We start from the raw sequence: 17,867 nt of genomic DNA on the forward strand, positions 1-17,867 counted from the left end.
GGCATATAATACTAGAAGACTGTTTGTTGAGACATGAATTCATGAAAGAATGAACTTTACAAATGCCCTTTAACCACCTATTAATTGGACCGACGATACGCTAATGAAGTCTGTCATTATATGTTCTCTGGCGCCCTCTAGTGATCGAAGATGACTTAGAGCTGAAAGGAGTACAAAGTTGGCATATAAACTCTTAAAAATAGTACTTAATAATTGCTAAATAAATAAGAATAATTAAAGGAGAAATGCCAGGAATGTTTATTATATATTTTCCATGCTCGTGAAAAACAAACAAAGCAAGAATTTCTACTGTTCACAACTGGCACACAGTATTGCTGCTCATCCAAGCTTAGTAAATGTGGTGTTCAATACGAGATGGTGTTACAGGTCCAGGAAATGTTGACTGTAAGCCTTCCATGATGCTTAAAATGTGGCTTAAACATACTGGGTATGTGAAGTGTAAATCTTTTCTTTTTTCATTTTGAAACAGTCAATCTCGATTGAATCTGTACACTACTCAATTTTTTCAAAATGTGCACAAAGACATTTTATGCAGCTGCCGTCACATGTGAAATTGTAATCTGTAATCACAATATTCAAGTAAGTGCATACTTTTATTTTTTACAGAAAATCAGTTAAAGCCGGACAATTGACAAATCCATATTCATGTCCATATCATCTCCTATTGGTTCAATTTTGACTTTAAACATGTTAAATGCAGCTGCGAAACAAATTGTCCAAAACTCTGTTTACAATCCAGAATTACATTTGATGCCCGGTGGGGGAAAAAAAAAGGCCTATTCACATCCTTCCAGGGAGCACTGAAATCTGTCAAGATGCCACAGATTCCAATGTCGTAGCTCTGGCCTTGTAGATGACTCTGACACTCAGCAATGGGTGGGACTGGACGTGCAGCCGTCCATCACCAGTCTCCCAGTGGTGTGCTGGGATTTTTGTTGTCCCGCAAAGCGTCTAGACATTTCGCAGCAGCCAGTTTGGAGGTGAGATGCCAGACTGGGAGAAGTAGTTCCACCACCATGGTTTCTCCTCCCGCTCTATCCCCCCCTCACCCACGACTGGCTCGCTGTAGCGCTCAAACTGATTGTAGGGGTCGAATCGATCCCATGTGTCGACTGTGGGGAAGAGGTGGTCGTCGATATCGGGCTCCACAGGAACCTTGATGCAGGAAAAGGGTGAAGATAAAGAGACCGTTGCTGAATTGCATTGTATTGTGGTGATTAAAATGATTGAATACAATATTACAGTAATAGTACATCTCAACTCCTTAAAGATTACTCTTTTAGATTACTTTTTTAACATGGTGATGAATGTATTCAAATAAAAACTGAGGTAAAACTAACCAAGCATGGCTTGAAAGTAAGAATAAAACAGGGTAGTTGAACAATACTGGTTAAACAGGATAATGCAGAACAGGCCCAACCTTCTCCAAGACAAAGTCAACACGTCCAGCCTTGTTCATGTTGTGAGGCAGGTGAACCCTCTTACTGACCCTGGAGAAACCCTTGGCTGTGGCTGTCATGATGTGAGTGCCTGGGTTCAGCAGCCGCCAGTAGTCTCCATCTTCAGCTGGAGGGAGGGAGAGGACACGTTAGAGTGGAAAGACAACATGTCAGGGAGGAGATTAGAGTACAGCAAAGGAGACCTCGGAAAACAAAAGGGGAGAATATACATATAAACAAGTCATGCTAGCAGCTCTTCGAGGCTGAGCTTTGCCATGTGGTTCTTTAAACTAGATGCTAATTTAACATGCTCACATACTCAAAATGATTACTATGTTCATGATCCTAGTTTAGGTGCCCTGAACACTTGAGGCTGACAGGCACGTTGCTACTTTTGCAGGTATCTGTTCATCAACCAAAAAATTCAACATATTAAGATTTTGTTTTGATGAAGGCACTCAAGGAACAGCTAAAGGATAACCAAAGTGATACATGATACATGTGTGTACAAGATATCATGGTAACCCATCCAAGACTTGACAAGATCCAAGACATTTCACTCAAAACAACAAGTGCCAAAATCATGAAAAAAAACGTCAGTGGGCGCTCAGTGTCATTAGGATTCATCATGTGGAGACCATGAATATCTGTACCAAGCCTCGTGGATGACTGTCCAATAATTGTTGAAGCGACAGGACCACGCTTCTAGCATGGCTACAAGTGTTTAATTGCCACAGTAGCTTTGCAAAATACACCTCACAGATTCACCATACACACCAAAAGTTGACAACAAAGTTATCCCAAATGGAAAATGTGTAACCAGGTAGGATGTGTTTACCTGTGGTGACATCTTTCCTGATCCCCCTGATGGAGATAGTTGCACCTTTTATCCCATTTCCATCAGTGTCCTTAACCACTCCCTTTATCCCTCGATGGACCTAAACAGGGAGCACAGTAGAATATCTTATTATTAAAACTATTTTAACACCCTCTGTCCTCTCTCGTCAAACTTGCCTGTTACAAGTGTTGCACCTGCAAAGTTGATGTGACACCTAGCGATCATTTGATACTCTGAATGCCAATCATCCATCCTTCCACTATAAGTTGATATAAATAATTTACTGTTAAAAGAAAAAATGTGAACAGCTGAATAGAAATTGGTCATTTCTTTCTTGGCTCAGTAAACTGACACTTACAGACTCCATAAAACTGAGCAGAGCCTCCTTATTCCTCTTCCATTCTGGGTACAGCTCGGCCTCTGAGGGGAATTTGTCGCAGCCGAGCTCCACGGTGATCTCCAGACAGTTAGTGTGCAGATAGTTGAAATCTGACATACCTGCAAAGGAGATGTGTGCAGAATGAGTCCCTGATGAGAGGTTGGAAAAGAATGCAATGGTTCTCCCTGCAGTTTGACAAGTGTTGTATCTCACCACCAGCAAAACTGTACCACAAAGCACCATTGATGATGCCCCTGGTCCGGTAAAAGGAGGCCCCACACCGATCTGTGTCATTGTTTGACATGGTGGCGTGGGCGTCCGCGTAGGTGCGAGCCATCTGCTTGAAGGCCTGTGATTATTTGTGCATGGTGAGAGAGGGAATATGAGGGTCTACCAATCAGTCCACAAATGCAGTCTCCCATCCTCCCTCCCTACCTGCTCATCTGGAGTGGGCGAGAACATCTTCGCCTCGTGCACGTCTCTAGAGAAGTCGAAGGGATAGGAGATCACCAGCTCCCCGCCGTGAAGGCTGGCAGACTGGACGAAGGGCAGTGATCTGATCCACTTCATCACCGCGTAGGTCTCTGGTGCCACCTACAGCCCAAAGGTAGGATTGGATTGTTTTGAGGTTCAGGCTGAAATACTGTATCTAATAGGGATAACTGAATCCGTGAATGTGATTAATTAAAAAAAACATCCCCTCACCTTACCAAACCAGTATGCATCAGGGATTGGGATGTGGTCGATGCGGTAGTGCCTGCTGCGGCGGTTGCGGTAGAAAAGGGAGGTGAGGTCTGGGAAATTGCGGTTGAGGTCAATATTCTGGGCGTTGGCCCGTCCAGTGATCCAACCGTTGAGCAAATGACCCTGAAACATTTGGGTTCAAACAGCTAGGAGGATTAAAACAAGTGACAATATTTGGATCAAGGACAACAATAATAATGAAGATGATGACATGTAGACATTAGTAAGAGCCGTGATTATGTGATGAAAATATGAGTAAACTATATGAATGTTAGTCCTCAGTATAAGAAGGAGCATGTTAGACTATCTTTGTTACTTCTGTTGTCAACATGTAGACAAGACCATATATCCGTCACGAGAAAAAGCAAAACAACTGGCAAAAATTAGCAAATTACAAGAGAAAAACCAATGTGCATTTAACTGAGGGGAGCACCAAATGCAGTTCATCTTTGATCCATCCAAACAATCAAAAAGGGATTTTTGGATTATGCAAACTGTTGCATATTATTACACATTGTAAGCAAACACTGTATATATGGTTCATTCCAGGCCAACTCGGCAAGAATTCAGAACTTTCCCCAGAAAATGTCATGAATTTTTTTTCAAAACGTTTAGTTTTAATGAATCTAATAATTTTGTAGAACTTCCCAAGAAGGACTAATTCAATCCTTAACTATCTTATGTGAAAGTGTTAATATTCATGTTCTTCCTGCATTTCATGGGCTGTTATAATACATTCAGTTGAGCACATATTTGTACTGTGTAAGTAAAGGTTTTCTGGCTGAGTGATACCTACGGTACAGCTATTGGATTTTATGAGGTTCCATGAATTTAATGGAAGTTGTTATATAATTTTTTGTTTCTTCAAGAAAATCCATGACATAAACCAGGAGTAGCCTGGGTGAGTTGGTATGGAGTGACCCATATACATTGCCATATACAGCCCAAATATGGAAACAGTTTAAGGTTTCAGTAAACACCTTTGATGCACTAGGTATAACTGAAAATGTTCTACAATACATGCAATACACATAATATAAATAAATTCAACTGAGTTTGGTTTACATGATACATCTGAAATGTGATCAGACTACCACGAGGCACAAAATGCTTAATGATTGATGTTTCAACCATGTATAACAGTTTAGTAAATCACTAAGACCAGTGCAGTAGGTCAGTCTGTCAGACTTAAACCCATTCCATGCATACAACCCTGAGTACCTTTACACAGCATACTGCATACATGGACAATCTTCATCTTCACAGTTGATGTGAGAATGTGTCCTGCATGACATATACATGATCTGTCTACAGGATAGATACATGCAGTGCGTGCTAGAGGCACAGTGACATGGCCTGAGACGTTAGTGAGAGAATGCACAAGGTGTTTGTCCAAAGGTTGTGTCAGTGTTGTTATACAGGAGCTAAAAGGCTCAAAGGTTTCCAACGTAGAAGATGAAAACTAGTGAACAACAAGCTTGTGAAGTGGTGGTTAGTGTTGAATTCTCTGGTTAGTAGAAAAAAGGGTGAATGGTTGAAGGTGGAAGACTTGAGTACTCTAACTTCTTACATCCATTTTAGCGACTGGACTAGGACCGAACCATCAGAGCAGTTAAATTACCATTTAAAATACCATTAATCTGCCAAAATCACTGATTTACAACCACGTCTGTACTTTGTTCTTCAGCAAAAGCATTGTGCTCTCTTTCTAGGTATTCTATAGCTACAGTATTCTCATAATGTTACTTCATGGTGTCCCATTTCACAGCCTACAAACAGACATCTGGATTAGCAATGCTCCCTCAGAGAGTACCTCACGCCTCCACCTTCAGACCCCAAGCAAAGCGTTGTGAACAGACAATGCATTCAGAGCGGATAATGGCGGTTTGTCTTTTTTTCTGTTAACTGTATTTACTTCCTGGTTGTTGAGCTCCGGATCATTGCTATCCTCTACCTCTGCGGCAGCCAGCTCATAGCCGTCTGGATTCATGGAGGCCAGCAGGTGGATGCGGGTGGTGTTGATGAGGGTCTGAATTCGTTGGTTCCCCAGGATGTACTCTGAACACAGGTACTGTGCCAGGTAGATGAGCAGCTGGCGGCCCAGCACCTCATTGCCATGCATGTTGCCCACCAGCTTAATCTCTGGCTCCACTACAGACAGAAGCAAACGTGGTTAAAGAAACAGTTAAACAAACAAAACAGCCTTAGAATTAATACGAGGAGCTGAAAGACAGTAAAATGCTCCATAAACTCCAATGCCATACACTCCTTCTGTTGATTTTTTCTCATCAACATTTCACCTGCAAATTAATTGACACAACTGTAATTAACAAAACTGTTTAAACTGCTTGTAGCCTGTAAGTGATACTGTAGCGGCCATTGTTGGTGCTCTTATCTTCCCATGCATTACAGTTGAGTGGTGGGTCATTTTGCCATTGTCCTGACTTATTGTTGCATTTTGCATAAACTGTCTCAACACCTGCAGCTTGTTTTGTAACATGTGACCAACGAGATAACAGCCTCAACCTGTTGCTTTTAAAAATGCTTTTAATGTCATAAGTGGATTGACTTCTCCAAACACAGCTGGCTAATTAAAAATGTAATAATGTGTCATCTCAGGGGCGGTCAAAGAAGTTTTGGAGCCCTAAACAGCATAATTATGGCCTCCACTACCACCCACGACCTCAAAAAATGCAGTGAACTCCAATAGTATTGTATTGCTGAACAGCAGATGTATGTTTTCCCTTGAGTCAAAAAATAAAATAGATCGACAAGGCAACACAATCCAGGCCAAGGTAACGAAAATGCTGACAAATGAACACAGTACAATCAAGAGTTGGTTGAAATAAGAGACCGTAATACAAATTTGGGAACAGTAAAATGATGAGGTGATGTTAAAGGTGTCTCGAGCAGCATGACAAACCCACAGCGAGTTATCACCTGACTGGCCTTCCCCTCAGCTCTACTGAGGTTCACCTGTAGCGTCTTTCAGCTCATTGTTTTGGTCTCACTTTGCCCACAGAGGTTCAGTCTCTGGATAAACCCACTGTACTATACACTACACACCTTACATCTGCCGAGTCTCTGTAAACACAACTCCAAATGAATGCTAATGTTGCTCAGTATAGTTCACCACAATATTTTTGTTGATGTCTACAGCTTGTTTCCACTGCCCCCAAGTGGCCACAAATGAGTTCATCAACATTTTTAAATGGGCACATCTGATTCTAGGTAATCGGGGGAAAGAGGGTCACAGAAATAGATGTTTTTTTTTGTTTTACACAGGAAGTAACACAACAAGAAGAACTGAATAAATCAAAAAAACAGACACAGACAATCAATCTATGCAGTTCTTCTTTACTCACGTAGCTCGTGCTGTCCTGGGTTGTCGGTGAACTCGATAACCAGTAGATCTCTGCCTTCCGTGCTGCGTCCAATGCTGTACACTTGAGAGATGTGGGAGCACTTGGCCGCCGTTCTCTTCAGTAAGCTGTACATCTGGGCGTTGGAGGTGTAGGTGAACTGGATGATGGTGCTGGGTTCTTCAGGAGAGAGGCTGGACAATGCTATCTCCTGTCTGGCTGGAGGAGGGATACCAGGATTTAGGGTATATGCATTGATCCAAACAGTGCAATACAAGAGTGTGAACTGTACCTTTCAGTCCCGCCAGCGGGTCGAAGCAGCCCTCCTGGTCGCTGGCGAAGAAGCGGTCACAGTCGAGGAAGTAGGGCCAGGCCATTTCGATGGCCTCAAAGGAGTGAGCACAGTCCTTCCTCAGTGCCTCGCATGTGCTGCGGCACGGCCGGACCATCTTGTCATTCTGGCAGGGCGAGGCGAGCACCGAGCAGCCTACGAGACGTATCTCAGGGGTGCACTCCCCGTTGAGCAGGGCATGGATGACGCTCAGGAGGAGGTACTCTGGTCCGGACTCTGCTTCCATGCGGTTCCGGTGGCCGAGGATGTTGGGGAACACGGTTCTGGAAGGGCAGCACTTGAACAGTTGTTAAACATGATACCTAAAAGAGGCTGTGAAGAACTTTATGCACATTTTAAATCTACGTGATAACAGCATTGACTTAAGTTCCCATTAGTGCCCATCTACTGGAGTTGTTTAGGGGAATGTTTTACTGAGAAGCTAAAAAATGCTCTGTGGACTACAGAAGCTCACCCTACTAACCAATTGGCACGGGTCTGTGTTGATAATGGCTCAATTTGAACTTATCCTTTAAAATGTATGCACAGTTTGAAGGAGTGCTTTTATTTCTGGCACTGAGTATCTCGCCCACATTAGCACCAACCTCGACGACCCACCTTGAGTACTCCATGTCATTGCAGTAGCCCAGGTTCAGCTCTGTGCACTTTGCTATGGGACAGAAAAGGCAGAGAAAGCTGCTGAATAAACTTTTGAAAAGGGATGTGTTACCTCATGTATAATTCAATCAGTAAAGCAAAAGCATTTTCTTTGGTTTACTTCTGGAGCTAGAACAAACCTTGGACTCAAAATAACTACATCTTTTTATGGCTTATGCTAAAAGATCTATATCTGACACATCGTAAGGAGAAGCCAAGAAACACTGTGATCTATATAAAAAAAAAAACACCTGGCTGGTGCAGCACCTGGTGCTCTGAAATGGAAAAGTACAGAATGGGGTTTTCAAAGCTCTATAAATCCTCCCCTGCAGATTTGCATGCTGGATGTCTGCAGCCCCCTTTTCTCTCAGAGACCGGCTTTCTGAGGACAAGACCTGTTGCATCTTGCAGTGGCACCTGGTGTTTCAAATAGTTTGTTTTTAAAAGCCCTGAAGGTCATGTCATGGCATGAAGACTCATCTAACGGCACACAGTCCACTTACTATGTCACATGTCGGCAGGGTTGGGAGGGTCACTTCAAAAAAGTATTCAGATACAGTTACCCGCCCACAAATGTAGTCAGTAACGTAATCCGAGTATCACAATATTAATGTAATTTAACTTGTATTAAATAATGACTTTCTTGTACTTTCAGATTAGCTCAGAATCAAACATGTAAATGTATGCAAATAAATACTAGAGAGAAGAAATATCAATAAGATAACTCTTATTTAAGCATGTGCATGCTTAAAGACCAGTACATCAATGTTTTGTTTTTTTTTAAGTTGTGATCCTGATAGTAATCCTCCTTTGAACTGACTGCATCTGTAATCTGATTACATCATTCTTCTTAAACTTTACTGTAATACAGTTACACCTCTGTGTCATAATTACATAATCCTGTTACATGTAATCCTCTTCCCTGCATGTTGGTTACACTTTGAATTAACAATCATTAAAAGAGACTGAATTTACAGTCATGAGGCATTTCACCTTTCTTAACAGTAAATTGACCATACACTAAAGATTAACCCACTATAAATGCATCATCTCTTAATTATGGTTATTATGAAGTATGTGGAATGGCAGTCTGCAAAAAGTCACAAAGTGTACCTTTAAAAAGATGCATTGTGAAATTTAAAGGTTGACTTTACTTTAAAAAGAAGAGCCAGGAAACCGATAACCTTGGACTTGCTAGGTATATCTAACTATTTGATTGTTTGAAGTTGTGCAAGCTAAAAACTTTTAATTATTAGTCTATTGTCATAGTGTGCAGTATCCAGATATGAAAGTACTGAAAGTAACAAAGCTATAAAATGAACAGATCTACAATCAGATTTTATACCCAAGGCTACACAGATATAACCACCACAAATGTGTTGGTTAGTGTTCAAGGATTTTCATCTGCAGCAGCACTGTGTGCAGGCTGTTGTGTGCACTGGGCTTATTTTCACAATGGTATCAAAAGATGTACTAAGCAGTGTTTCTATAACAGTATTGTATCCAAGTTTGAAGTCCTACTACAGCGACACCCTCGCTACCTGGGAAATTAAAATCTGACCTTTAACAATCCATCACAGACATGACTTGGTGTAAAGCCCATGAGTGAAATCAGTTTTACACCTACGTTTTTCTTCGAAGTCGTTGTTGCTGCATCTTCCTGTGAGAGAAGACAGACAGAAGAAACAAACATTTTTTTAAAAAGCATGGAAATATTAGTTGGACACAAATCACACCGCTAGGGGGCGACCTCTTTAAAAACAAGATAGGAGCCGAGAGAGTGACTGCTTTATTACTGCTGAGGACAAAAACACAGACAAACAAAAAAAAAAAAAGCGGGTGACAACATGTCTACCACGCTGTGCTGGACTGATACAGAATTTAAAGGCAAGCTGCCAGAAATTAAATATTATTATCTTTAACAAACAAACAAACTTTTTTTAAACACAACATTTAATTACAAGAGCATTTATCCTTTAAATATTTTAAATAATCTGCGTGTTAAGTGTTCTCTCAGTCTTAAATCCGCAATTGCCCAGTCTGGTTCTGTTCCCTACACATCATCAACTGTCATCACGCGTCCTTCAGTTTATTATCTACGAGCCTTTACTTTTCATTAGAAGCGACCTTACCCAAAAGCTCGTCTCCGGGGTGGCACGTCTGCTGCGGGGCGCACCACGAACTTCCGCAAAGGGACAGAAGCAGCACCCAAAGTCCTGAATGCATGTTGCCGGAGCGCAGGGAGAGCTGCTGGACAAAACTCGGCGGTGTGTGATGTGGCAGTGTGTTTCTGAAGCTCTAACTCTTCCCGTTCTCCAGGCTGGATGATAATTACCACCCACAGCACGGAGACCTCCTTCCTTTGTCTGCGTAGAGCATCCCTGACCCGAAAAAAAAAAAGTGCCAGGATTATGGCTCTGTGCGTCCAGAGCCTGCGCTGATCATATTTCACTGCACAGAGCCGTGTGTGTGTGTGTGTGTGTGTGTGTGTGTGTGTGTGTGTGAGTGAGTGAACATGAGGAAGAAACGTGGCCTGTGTGGGGGTGGGATTGAGGGAAGTTCATGTCTGTTTTGTTTGACATAATGGGGCTGCTGAGCCGGCTCACCAGTTGAATGCAGCAGCACCCCTCTGCACCATTAGTCTGTGGAACCCCTTCAACCTTAATGCGGTGGCTGTGGTATTCCTGCAATTATCATCTATTATTAGACTGTCACTGGAATTTATGATTGGTCTGTAGCTGTGGTTCCCAGCATGGGGCTCATGATTCCCAAGAGGGTGGTATAATAAATGCGCTTATGATTATTAAAAGAGACATATTATTCTGATTTCCAAGTTCATGATTGTATTTTGTGTCACTACTATAATCGGTTTACATTCTTTAAAACTCGAAATATGCAATTTTTTTTTGTTTTAACTCCTGTCTCTTTAAGCCCCCCCCCCATATACCTGGTCTACTCCGATTGGTCAGCTCACACACGCCTGAGCCAGCACTGCTCACCATGTCCCCAGTCAGCTCTGTGTGTTTTTAGCTTCCAGATAGCTTTATTTATATCATGAGTATAGGCATTGGTCATGCAAATCTGTCACATGGTGACATAGTGTGATGTCACAAAGTCACAGAATTAAAGGCGGGACTACTGACGAGGCATTCCAGGGGCAGTGTTTTCTGTAGGACAGAGGAGTTCCAGTTGGTGTGGATTTGGGGCTATAAACTTGCAGGATCTTTCTCATACACCAGAAGTGATATGAAACACTGAAGGAAAGGGAACATTTAAAATATTATGGGTCTCCTTTAAAGGAAAAGACAAAACCCTTTGCTTTAAATTGTCTTCTGACTTTTGTCAACTCTCCTTGTGTATTGTGTAAATTTATATGACTTCAAAACATCCTTCAAATGAGACAAATCTGAAAGTAACAGTCAATCTGCATTTGAATTGCTCACAGCTCATGTGATTCATTGTCATAGGCCAAAGAAAAGCTGTGAAGCAGTGAAGCAGTGCTACAGCGTGACGATGTCACAGCGTTACCGGAAGGTAAGAACTGACACACAGTGGGTCTGTGGCAGTGGACTTTATTCTTCAATCTGTGTTGTTGCTGTGATATAACATCTTTACACATCCTCACATACATTTTTAGACACTCTGTGTTGAATGCCATTAACACAAACTCTAATATTAGCGTCAAAAGAGCCACCAGGATGAACACTTTTTGTTGCAGTTTTTTCACTGAAAGACCACTTTCTGACAAATTCAAGGTTACTTCAACATTTACACTGATCATAGTAATAAACATAGTGTTCTGTGTTTCATGTGGTGCATCCTTGGCTATGCCTCTGCCGGCAAACTGACAAGCCCTGTGGAAACAGTCTGAAAAGGCCTTTGGCACACATCAGAGGCCAGTGCGGTCTCAATGAGTATACGCTGTGTCCTTCACAGATCTCCCAGTGGACAACACTGTGGCTTAAAGAGCCCTGTGCTCCACCACCCCCGTGTTAAAGACACGGACGCTCTCCCATCTGCGGGGCTGCCCCTGACCAGAAGGTATGCAGGTGTTGAGCCATTTAAACATGTGAGCACATCAGGCTCAGGTGACTCTGGTGATGCAGTTGTCGTCGGTGGTGTCCAGCGTGCTGCTCGTGCTGTGGATGGACAGCGCGTAATGATCCTTTCTCATGAACCGGCTGATGATGCTCACCAGGACCTTCCTGTACTGGTGCCGCAGCAGGCAGTAGACGAACGGGTCGCTGGAGGTCTTGCCGTAGGACAGACATTTGGCGGCGATGCCCCAGTACCGGGGGATGTGCACAGAGGGGACCAGCTCCAGCAGCCTGCAGGAGGAGTGCAAGCAGAGGAAGTCCATTTAAAAGGCAATCATACTAAATGTGGACGCCCATTTCTGCAAATCAACTAAAAAATACACTCGTAACTCATAATTATGAGACACTAAAATATAATTATGTGATGGCATTTCACAATTATGACTTATTGATCATTGATCACTGATCTTGATCATTGGTGTAAATATGTGCCTAGAGTGTCTTTATTAACTGTCCCATCTGAACCCCGTATAAATTCAGCTGATTGCTTTAAACGGGCTCTCAGGGACCTCGGCGTTGTGCTGGAAGCCGGTCATTAGTTTATGTCAGCAGGCCCCATTTCTAAATTAAGGTTAGCTGCTGTTGCTCTCTGTTAGCAGAGCGGAGAGAGGCACTGAGACGAGGCGCCTGAGAATGTGCAAGTCACATCCTTTGGACTGTCGCTCAAAATCAGACCCCTGAGTCCTCCGCAAAGCAAATCCACAATCCAGCAGCATTAAGCAACCTCAACAAATCCTCCACAGGCTTGTACAGGCAACCGAGAGACGGGGAAGGTCTCATTTTTCACATCACATTAAAACATAAAGGGGATTGAGACATGTTAATTGTTGCACATTTTTACACAGAGCCCCTTTTGAAGATTGAAATGTGAAAAGCTAACATTGCCCAAACCAACAAAGTATATCTTATTGTGTCTTATCTATAAAGTATAATGCAACCCATTACAATATCCATGCAATAGATAATGCCTTATTAAAGGACTTTATGTTGACATTTTGTATCAGGGAGGTTTTACCCCCTGTGAGATAACACACATAAACCACTGAAGTAAAGTTCCAGCGTTCTTGTATCTAAATCATTCAGGCAGCTGATGTTTTCAGGAACTCATGTCTGGTCTCTGTGCTGCAGATGTTACACCACAGTACCACTGTCGGCTGCACACGCGATCAATATAAACCCATTATTGTATGGTCAGACACACCAGACACAGGAAATGTTTGATTTTCTTCAGGGACCATTATTGTAAAAGCATCTGCACACTCAAACACACACACCATCATCATCATCATCATCATCATCATCATCATCATCATGTAGGAAGTTGACCATCTATAAATAATGATGATAAAAGATGGCCTACCTTGTTATAACATAGGGTGAAAAGCAGAGGATGAAGGAGCCGATGAAGATGCAAATCTTTTTAGTGGCGCGCTGCCTCCTCTTCTTCTGTTCTGCCAGACACCTCTCCTTCACACTGACAGACGGGCAGACACAAGGATTAAATCAGATGATGCATTCATAGAAATCATTTGCATTACGAAAGACTTTTGCTCCTCTCACACCTCTGTGCTGCAGGCGGAAACAACTGTTGAGCCTCAAAGTTTGCGCCCCTAGCCCCCCCAATCCCCGTGTGCACCTCACCTGGGGTGGATGTCCACCAGCAGCAGCAGAGTCTGCACCGTGATCACGTCTATCCTCTTGCAGTGCGACCTGGCCACCCTCAGAACCTTCAGGTAGGCGAAGCACAGCACGAGCAGGCAGAGCGCGAAGCTGCTGCAGTGGAACAGCGCCGTGAAGGTCGCGTAGGCGGCGAACCGCGACCTCTCCCCCGCGTCCAGGTGGACGGTGCACGAGGCGTACGTGTGGCTGTAGCCCCCCCAGTCCATCAGCAGCTGGGTGAGGGAGAAGGTGAGGGCTTGCAGCCAGGAGTACGCCACGATGAGGAGCGCGTCCCCGTAGCGCATCTTGCTGGAGTAGCTGAGCGGGAACACCACCGCCACCCACCTGTCCATGCTGAGCGCGGCCATGCTCAGCATCGCGTTAGTGGTGAGGAAAGTCTCCGCAAAGCTGACGGCCTGGCAGAACGAGTCCCCGAAGGGCTGCGCGCCCGTGGCCACCCCGAGGAACGTGGCGGGCATGTTGATGAGCGTGAGGAGGACGTTGGAGAAGGAGAGGTTGAGGACGAAGACGCCGGGCACGTGGGCGCGCAACTCGGAGCTCTGGGTGAAACATAGCAGCACCGACAAGTTTGTCAGCAGCGAGACGACAGCTACCACCACGATGGACACTTCCAGGAGGAACTGCGGTATGCCGCTCATCTCTCGAGGTTTTAGCGGCAGCTGCTGCTGGGAGGATGCTGTGGGGAGTCCGCCATGCTCTCCGCCCGTGACCCGCACCGGCTGCGACTGACGGACACTTTCTCGGCGCACATGCCAGAAGCGCGCCTGTGAGCAGGAGACCCGCGGGGAGAGAGGGGCTGGAGGGGGGGAGGAGACAGAGAGAGAGAGCTGTCCGGTGCTGAAACGCACAAACAAGTCTTCCTGTCAGTGTCAGTGTCCGCTTAACATGTCACTTAAACTCATTAAGTGTTGGTGTTCTTCCCCCGTCCCCCAGTAATTACCCTGCTCCCGCTGCCCGTAGCGAGATAAACAGTGGGAATGATGACTTCAGTTTGCTCAAGTGCGCTGTGTTTACGCTCGATCATGCGCACTATCCAGCGCCTCCTCTTCTCGCTGGCGATGCCGTGCGCCCCGCACGTGCGGTCGGTTGCTGGCTCATGTGACGCCTGAGCAATATTCATGCAAGCAGTTAATATCAAAGATGGAAACTGGCACTGTGTTTGCACGCATATTCCAAATACCTACCCCCCTAAAAAAATAAAAATGTTGTTGTTTTTGCATGAAAGGTCCTGGAGTCATGTGTCCGTTTCAATGCTCACAGTAATGAAATAAAAGAGATACTCATTTGTGGAATGTGTGTGTGTGTGTGTGTGTGTGTGTGTGTGTGTGTGTGTGTGTGTGTATCCTCTCTCTAACACAGTATACCAATTTACCTACAACCCTGTTTTGTAGACTGACATATAAGTGAACCTTGATTTCCTTGAATCACCTGCCACTGGATCAACACCAGCAAATAAGTTAAGCTGTGACCACAGTGACAGATTTAGTCCACCCCCCCTCCATCCCCCAGGTGATGCACACACACATGCACACACACGCACACACACACACACACACACACACACACACACACACACACACACACACACACACACACACACACACACAAGAACACACGCAGAGAATCCCTCATCTCCATAGCAACACCAAATCTCTGGTGGCTCTCTTAACTCTTTGAACTTCATCTTCCTCGCCGCTGATTTGTGTTGATCCTCCCTCAAATGCCTGCAAGAAAGCCTTTTTTTATTTTCTTCTCCCACGGCGTGTTCATCAAAATACGGTTTTGATAATATAAGACAGTGTTGTGTATGTGTGTGTGTCATGATTTAGAGCAGAAGTGTAGGGTTTGAAGAGTGGGGCGAGCTGAGGAGGTGGGTTGAGAGGATGCGTGGAACCCGAGGCTGAAAAGGAAATTAAGGGGGAGGATGGACATGTGCAGGATGGATGGATGGGAAAAAATGGACGGTGGACTGCCTTCTTTAGAATCCTTTATAGGCAGCTGCAGTCTGAATTACATCCATAGGCATTATTTTCTGCATCGTGTTAATGGTTTTAATAATACTGAGATGAAAAGAGGATCTTGCAGTGAATTTTTGTGCATCCACGTGCATGTGTCCTCCATGCAAGACTTACAACTCCAGTTCGTCGTGCTTTTGCCAGTGTCATAAGTCGGTGTCAACATAAGTATTTAGCTTGATAGATGAATACATTGCTTCACACTGTGACATGAATTTTTCATGAAACATGGTCTCACTCCAAAGATGTGTTTAACATTTTGACATGGATGATGTGCCTCCATGTCAGCGAGGACAGAGCTCTCTTTTGCATTGCATTTGGTGCTGGCAGGAGTGAAATGAAAAACAACTTGTTAGTTTTTTGGGGGGTTTTTTTCCGCTCTGATTTCATTTTGATGTTGTATGAAAATGTATGGCAATGAAAAAAACATTCAGCCATTCAGGACAAAAGTGTATTAACCGTCATATTGAAATAGCTTTCAAATGTAATCTTAAGCCAAGAAATGCATCAATAAAAATTCATGCATTTAATACCACAAGCCCACCAATGTAAACATAAAAAAATGTTGTTTATCCACGCCCACCAGAATGATATATACAAGTTAGTGATGATATGTTGAAAGATAATGACTTGCTGCAGCAACCCAATAGATTTTTGGCAATATACGTTTCTGCAAACCACAAAGGTTAGGTTTAGGCATGAAATCTGCATGGTTAGGCTCGGGAAAATATCATATTTTGGGGTATAATACCTGTTACTGTCCTGTGGGGATGATGTGTTCGAATGCTGAAACACAGTCTCGAACTCTGGTCGCTGGCTTGTCAACTTTCTTGCCTCCACCAGCATCTTTTTTTAGTCGGTAATGTGGACATCAAATAACAGGTATTGTTGAAACATCGATATGGGACGTAGGCCTGACAGGTACAAATGTGAATGCATCAGTGGTGTTTTCCTGGCAACTGGGCTGCTTGTAAGGGTTAGTGATTTTCATCATCATGGTTAGAATAATAAGCATGGTTAACGTTTGGCAATGACTGCAGCCTACAGAATACTCTAACTGGAGGTTGGAGAAGAGAAAAGGAACAGCAGCCCACGTTGAAGCTTGATGTTTTGTTGATTCAAACCTCCACCTAGAACTCCTCCATCTGTCAACTTTCTCAGCGTCATTCGGCTCCCTCCTTTGATCCCATCATAGTTTCTGTGACTGTTAGAGGGACGAATCTCCTGAAGTTAAACATGTTGTTCTGGGGAGCTGAGGCTGTTGTTCACGATGTCTTTTATTTTATGGTGTTCACTTTATTCGTTTTCATCCAGGCATTCAGAGTCTTCTATAGTTATCACCTCTGCGAGCAGGCAAGCCTGAGTGAGCTAGTGTGTGCCGGTGCGTGGGCAGCTTTCTCCCTCAGCAGCCTATGTACACATTATATGTGTGTGTCTATGGGCATGAAGGTGTGCCGCGTCGCCTTTCTTCCCCTCAGCTCCCCAGGTGTTGTTCTAACCCTGCTGCACCCTGTGGTGCAATTTACATTCCATGGTTCTGAGACGAGCACATTGACAGTATCCACACTTGCACGCCGAATAATCTCCACCCTCATCCTCATCCTCATCCTCTGGGGAACTGCTGTCCCTGAGCGTGTTAACTTAATGGCTCTCTCGCCGTGAAGGAAAAACCCCTTTGTCGCTGAAAAGGAGAGAGAGAGAGAGAAAAGAGGAAGAGAGGGAATGAGAAATCACCCCTCAGCCAGAAGGAACCCTCTTAGTGATCACGTGTTTCCTCTGGGTTCCCATGGCTGGAGAGGCTGTTATGCAAGCAACAGAACACTGATGGCAGAAGCACTTAAGAAGTCCTGTTAGCAGGCAAGGGGTCCAACCGTCTACACCTACAAGTCTACAAGCTCTTTAGGAAAGGGGTTAGGCTCTGAGCGACTGCGAGAAGAGAATCACACCTTTTTGGCAGCAGTGACCCTGATCTGTCCGCTTTATTCAATTCTGCTCTGCACTCGAAAGTGACCCGAGAGCAAGCGTTTTGTCGGGGTGATGGCAGCATGCCCCCCGGCAGTGTGATACCTGTCAGGGCGGACGGCGGTGATGAGAGGCGAAAGGGGGACGTGATAAAAGATGAGACATGAGAAGATGATGTGAGGACGGGGTGGCGGTGGGGGGGGGAAGAATGGAAATAAAAACAAAATGTCACGGGTGAGCGTTTCTGGAGCGTGGGAGTCCGGGTGTATAAATAGGTCTCAGCCCTGTGAGCTACGGAGCAAGCGCTCGGCACACAAAACGCTAACTCACACAGACACTCAC

At 44.2% G+C, this 17,867-nt stretch overlaps 2 protein-coding genes across 3 annotated transcripts; both read right to left on the bottom strand.

Moving 5' to 3' along the window:
* Positions 1–234: 234 nt before the first annotated feature.
* cpz (carboxypeptidase Z) lies at positions 235–10,222 on the bottom strand. 2 transcript variants are annotated; one of them, XM_037113855.1, is made up of 13 exons: positions 9,904–10,222; positions 9,399–9,431; positions 7,733–7,784; positions 7,076–7,398; positions 6,787–7,002; positions 5,376–5,572; positions 3,383–3,544; positions 3,113–3,271; positions 2,891–3,026; positions 2,657–2,796; positions 2,299–2,398; positions 1,442–1,587; positions 235–1,176 (listed from the first exon to the last, which is right to left on the bottom strand). In XM_037113855.1, exons 1-13 carry the CDS (start codon positions 9,995–9,997, stop codon positions 973–975), a joined length of 1,962 nt encoding a protein of 653 aa, XP_036969750.1. In that variant the 5' UTR covers positions 9,998–10,222; the 3' UTR covers positions 235–972. The 2 variants fall into 2 exon arrangements, with proteins under 2 accessions (XP_036969750.1, XP_036969740.1); XM_037113845.1 differs by having other exon boundaries at positions 5,337–5,572.
* A 1,115-nt stretch (positions 10,223–11,337) lies between these two features.
* gpr78a (G protein-coupled receptor 78a) lies at positions 11,338–14,757 on the bottom strand. Its single transcript, XM_037113868.1, has 3 exons — positions 13,510–14,757; positions 13,229–13,342; positions 11,338–12,099 (listed from the first exon to the last, which is right to left on the bottom strand). The coding sequence occupies exons 1-3, from the start codon at positions 14,184–14,186 to the stop codon at positions 11,856–11,858; spliced, it is 1,035 nt and encodes a 344-aa protein (XP_036969763.1). The 5' UTR covers positions 14,187–14,757; the 3' UTR covers positions 11,338–11,855.
* Positions 14,758–17,867: the final 3,110 nt, after the last annotated feature.

This window comes from Acanthopagrus latus, chromosome 1, assembly GCF_904848185.1.
Source record: "Acanthopagrus latus isolate v.2019 chromosome 1, fAcaLat1.1, whole genome shotgun sequence".
In the NCBI taxonomy this organism is placed as follows: Eukaryota; Metazoa; Chordata; class Actinopteri; order Spariformes; family Sparidae; genus Acanthopagrus; species Acanthopagrus latus.

Coding starts and splice junctions, on each gene's coding strand:
- gpr78a (XM_037113868.1), bottom strand. CDS start 14,186: ATGAGCGGCATACCGCAGTTCCTCCTGGAAGTGTCCATCGTGGTGGTA. Junction 13,343..13,509: donor CTGGTGGACATCCACCCCAG/GTGAGGTGCACA, acceptor CCCGTCTGTCAG/TGTGAAGGAGAGGTGTCTGG. Junction 12,100..13,228: donor TCACCCTATGTTATAACAAG/GTAGGCCATCTT, acceptor CTCCTCCTGCAG/GCTGCTGGAGCTGGTCCCCT.
- cpz (XM_037113845.1), bottom strand. CDS start 9,997: ATGCATTCAGGACTTTGGGTGCTGCTTCTGTCCCTTTGCGGAAGTTCG. Junction 7,003..7,075: donor CCCGCTGGCGGGACTGAAAG/GTACAGTTCACA, acceptor TCCCTCCTCCAG/CCAGACAGGAGATAGCATTG. Junction 3,545..5,336: donor CGGAGCTCAACAACCAGGAA/GTAAATACAGTT, acceptor CAAATGTTTCAG/GGTCATTTGCTCAACGGTTG.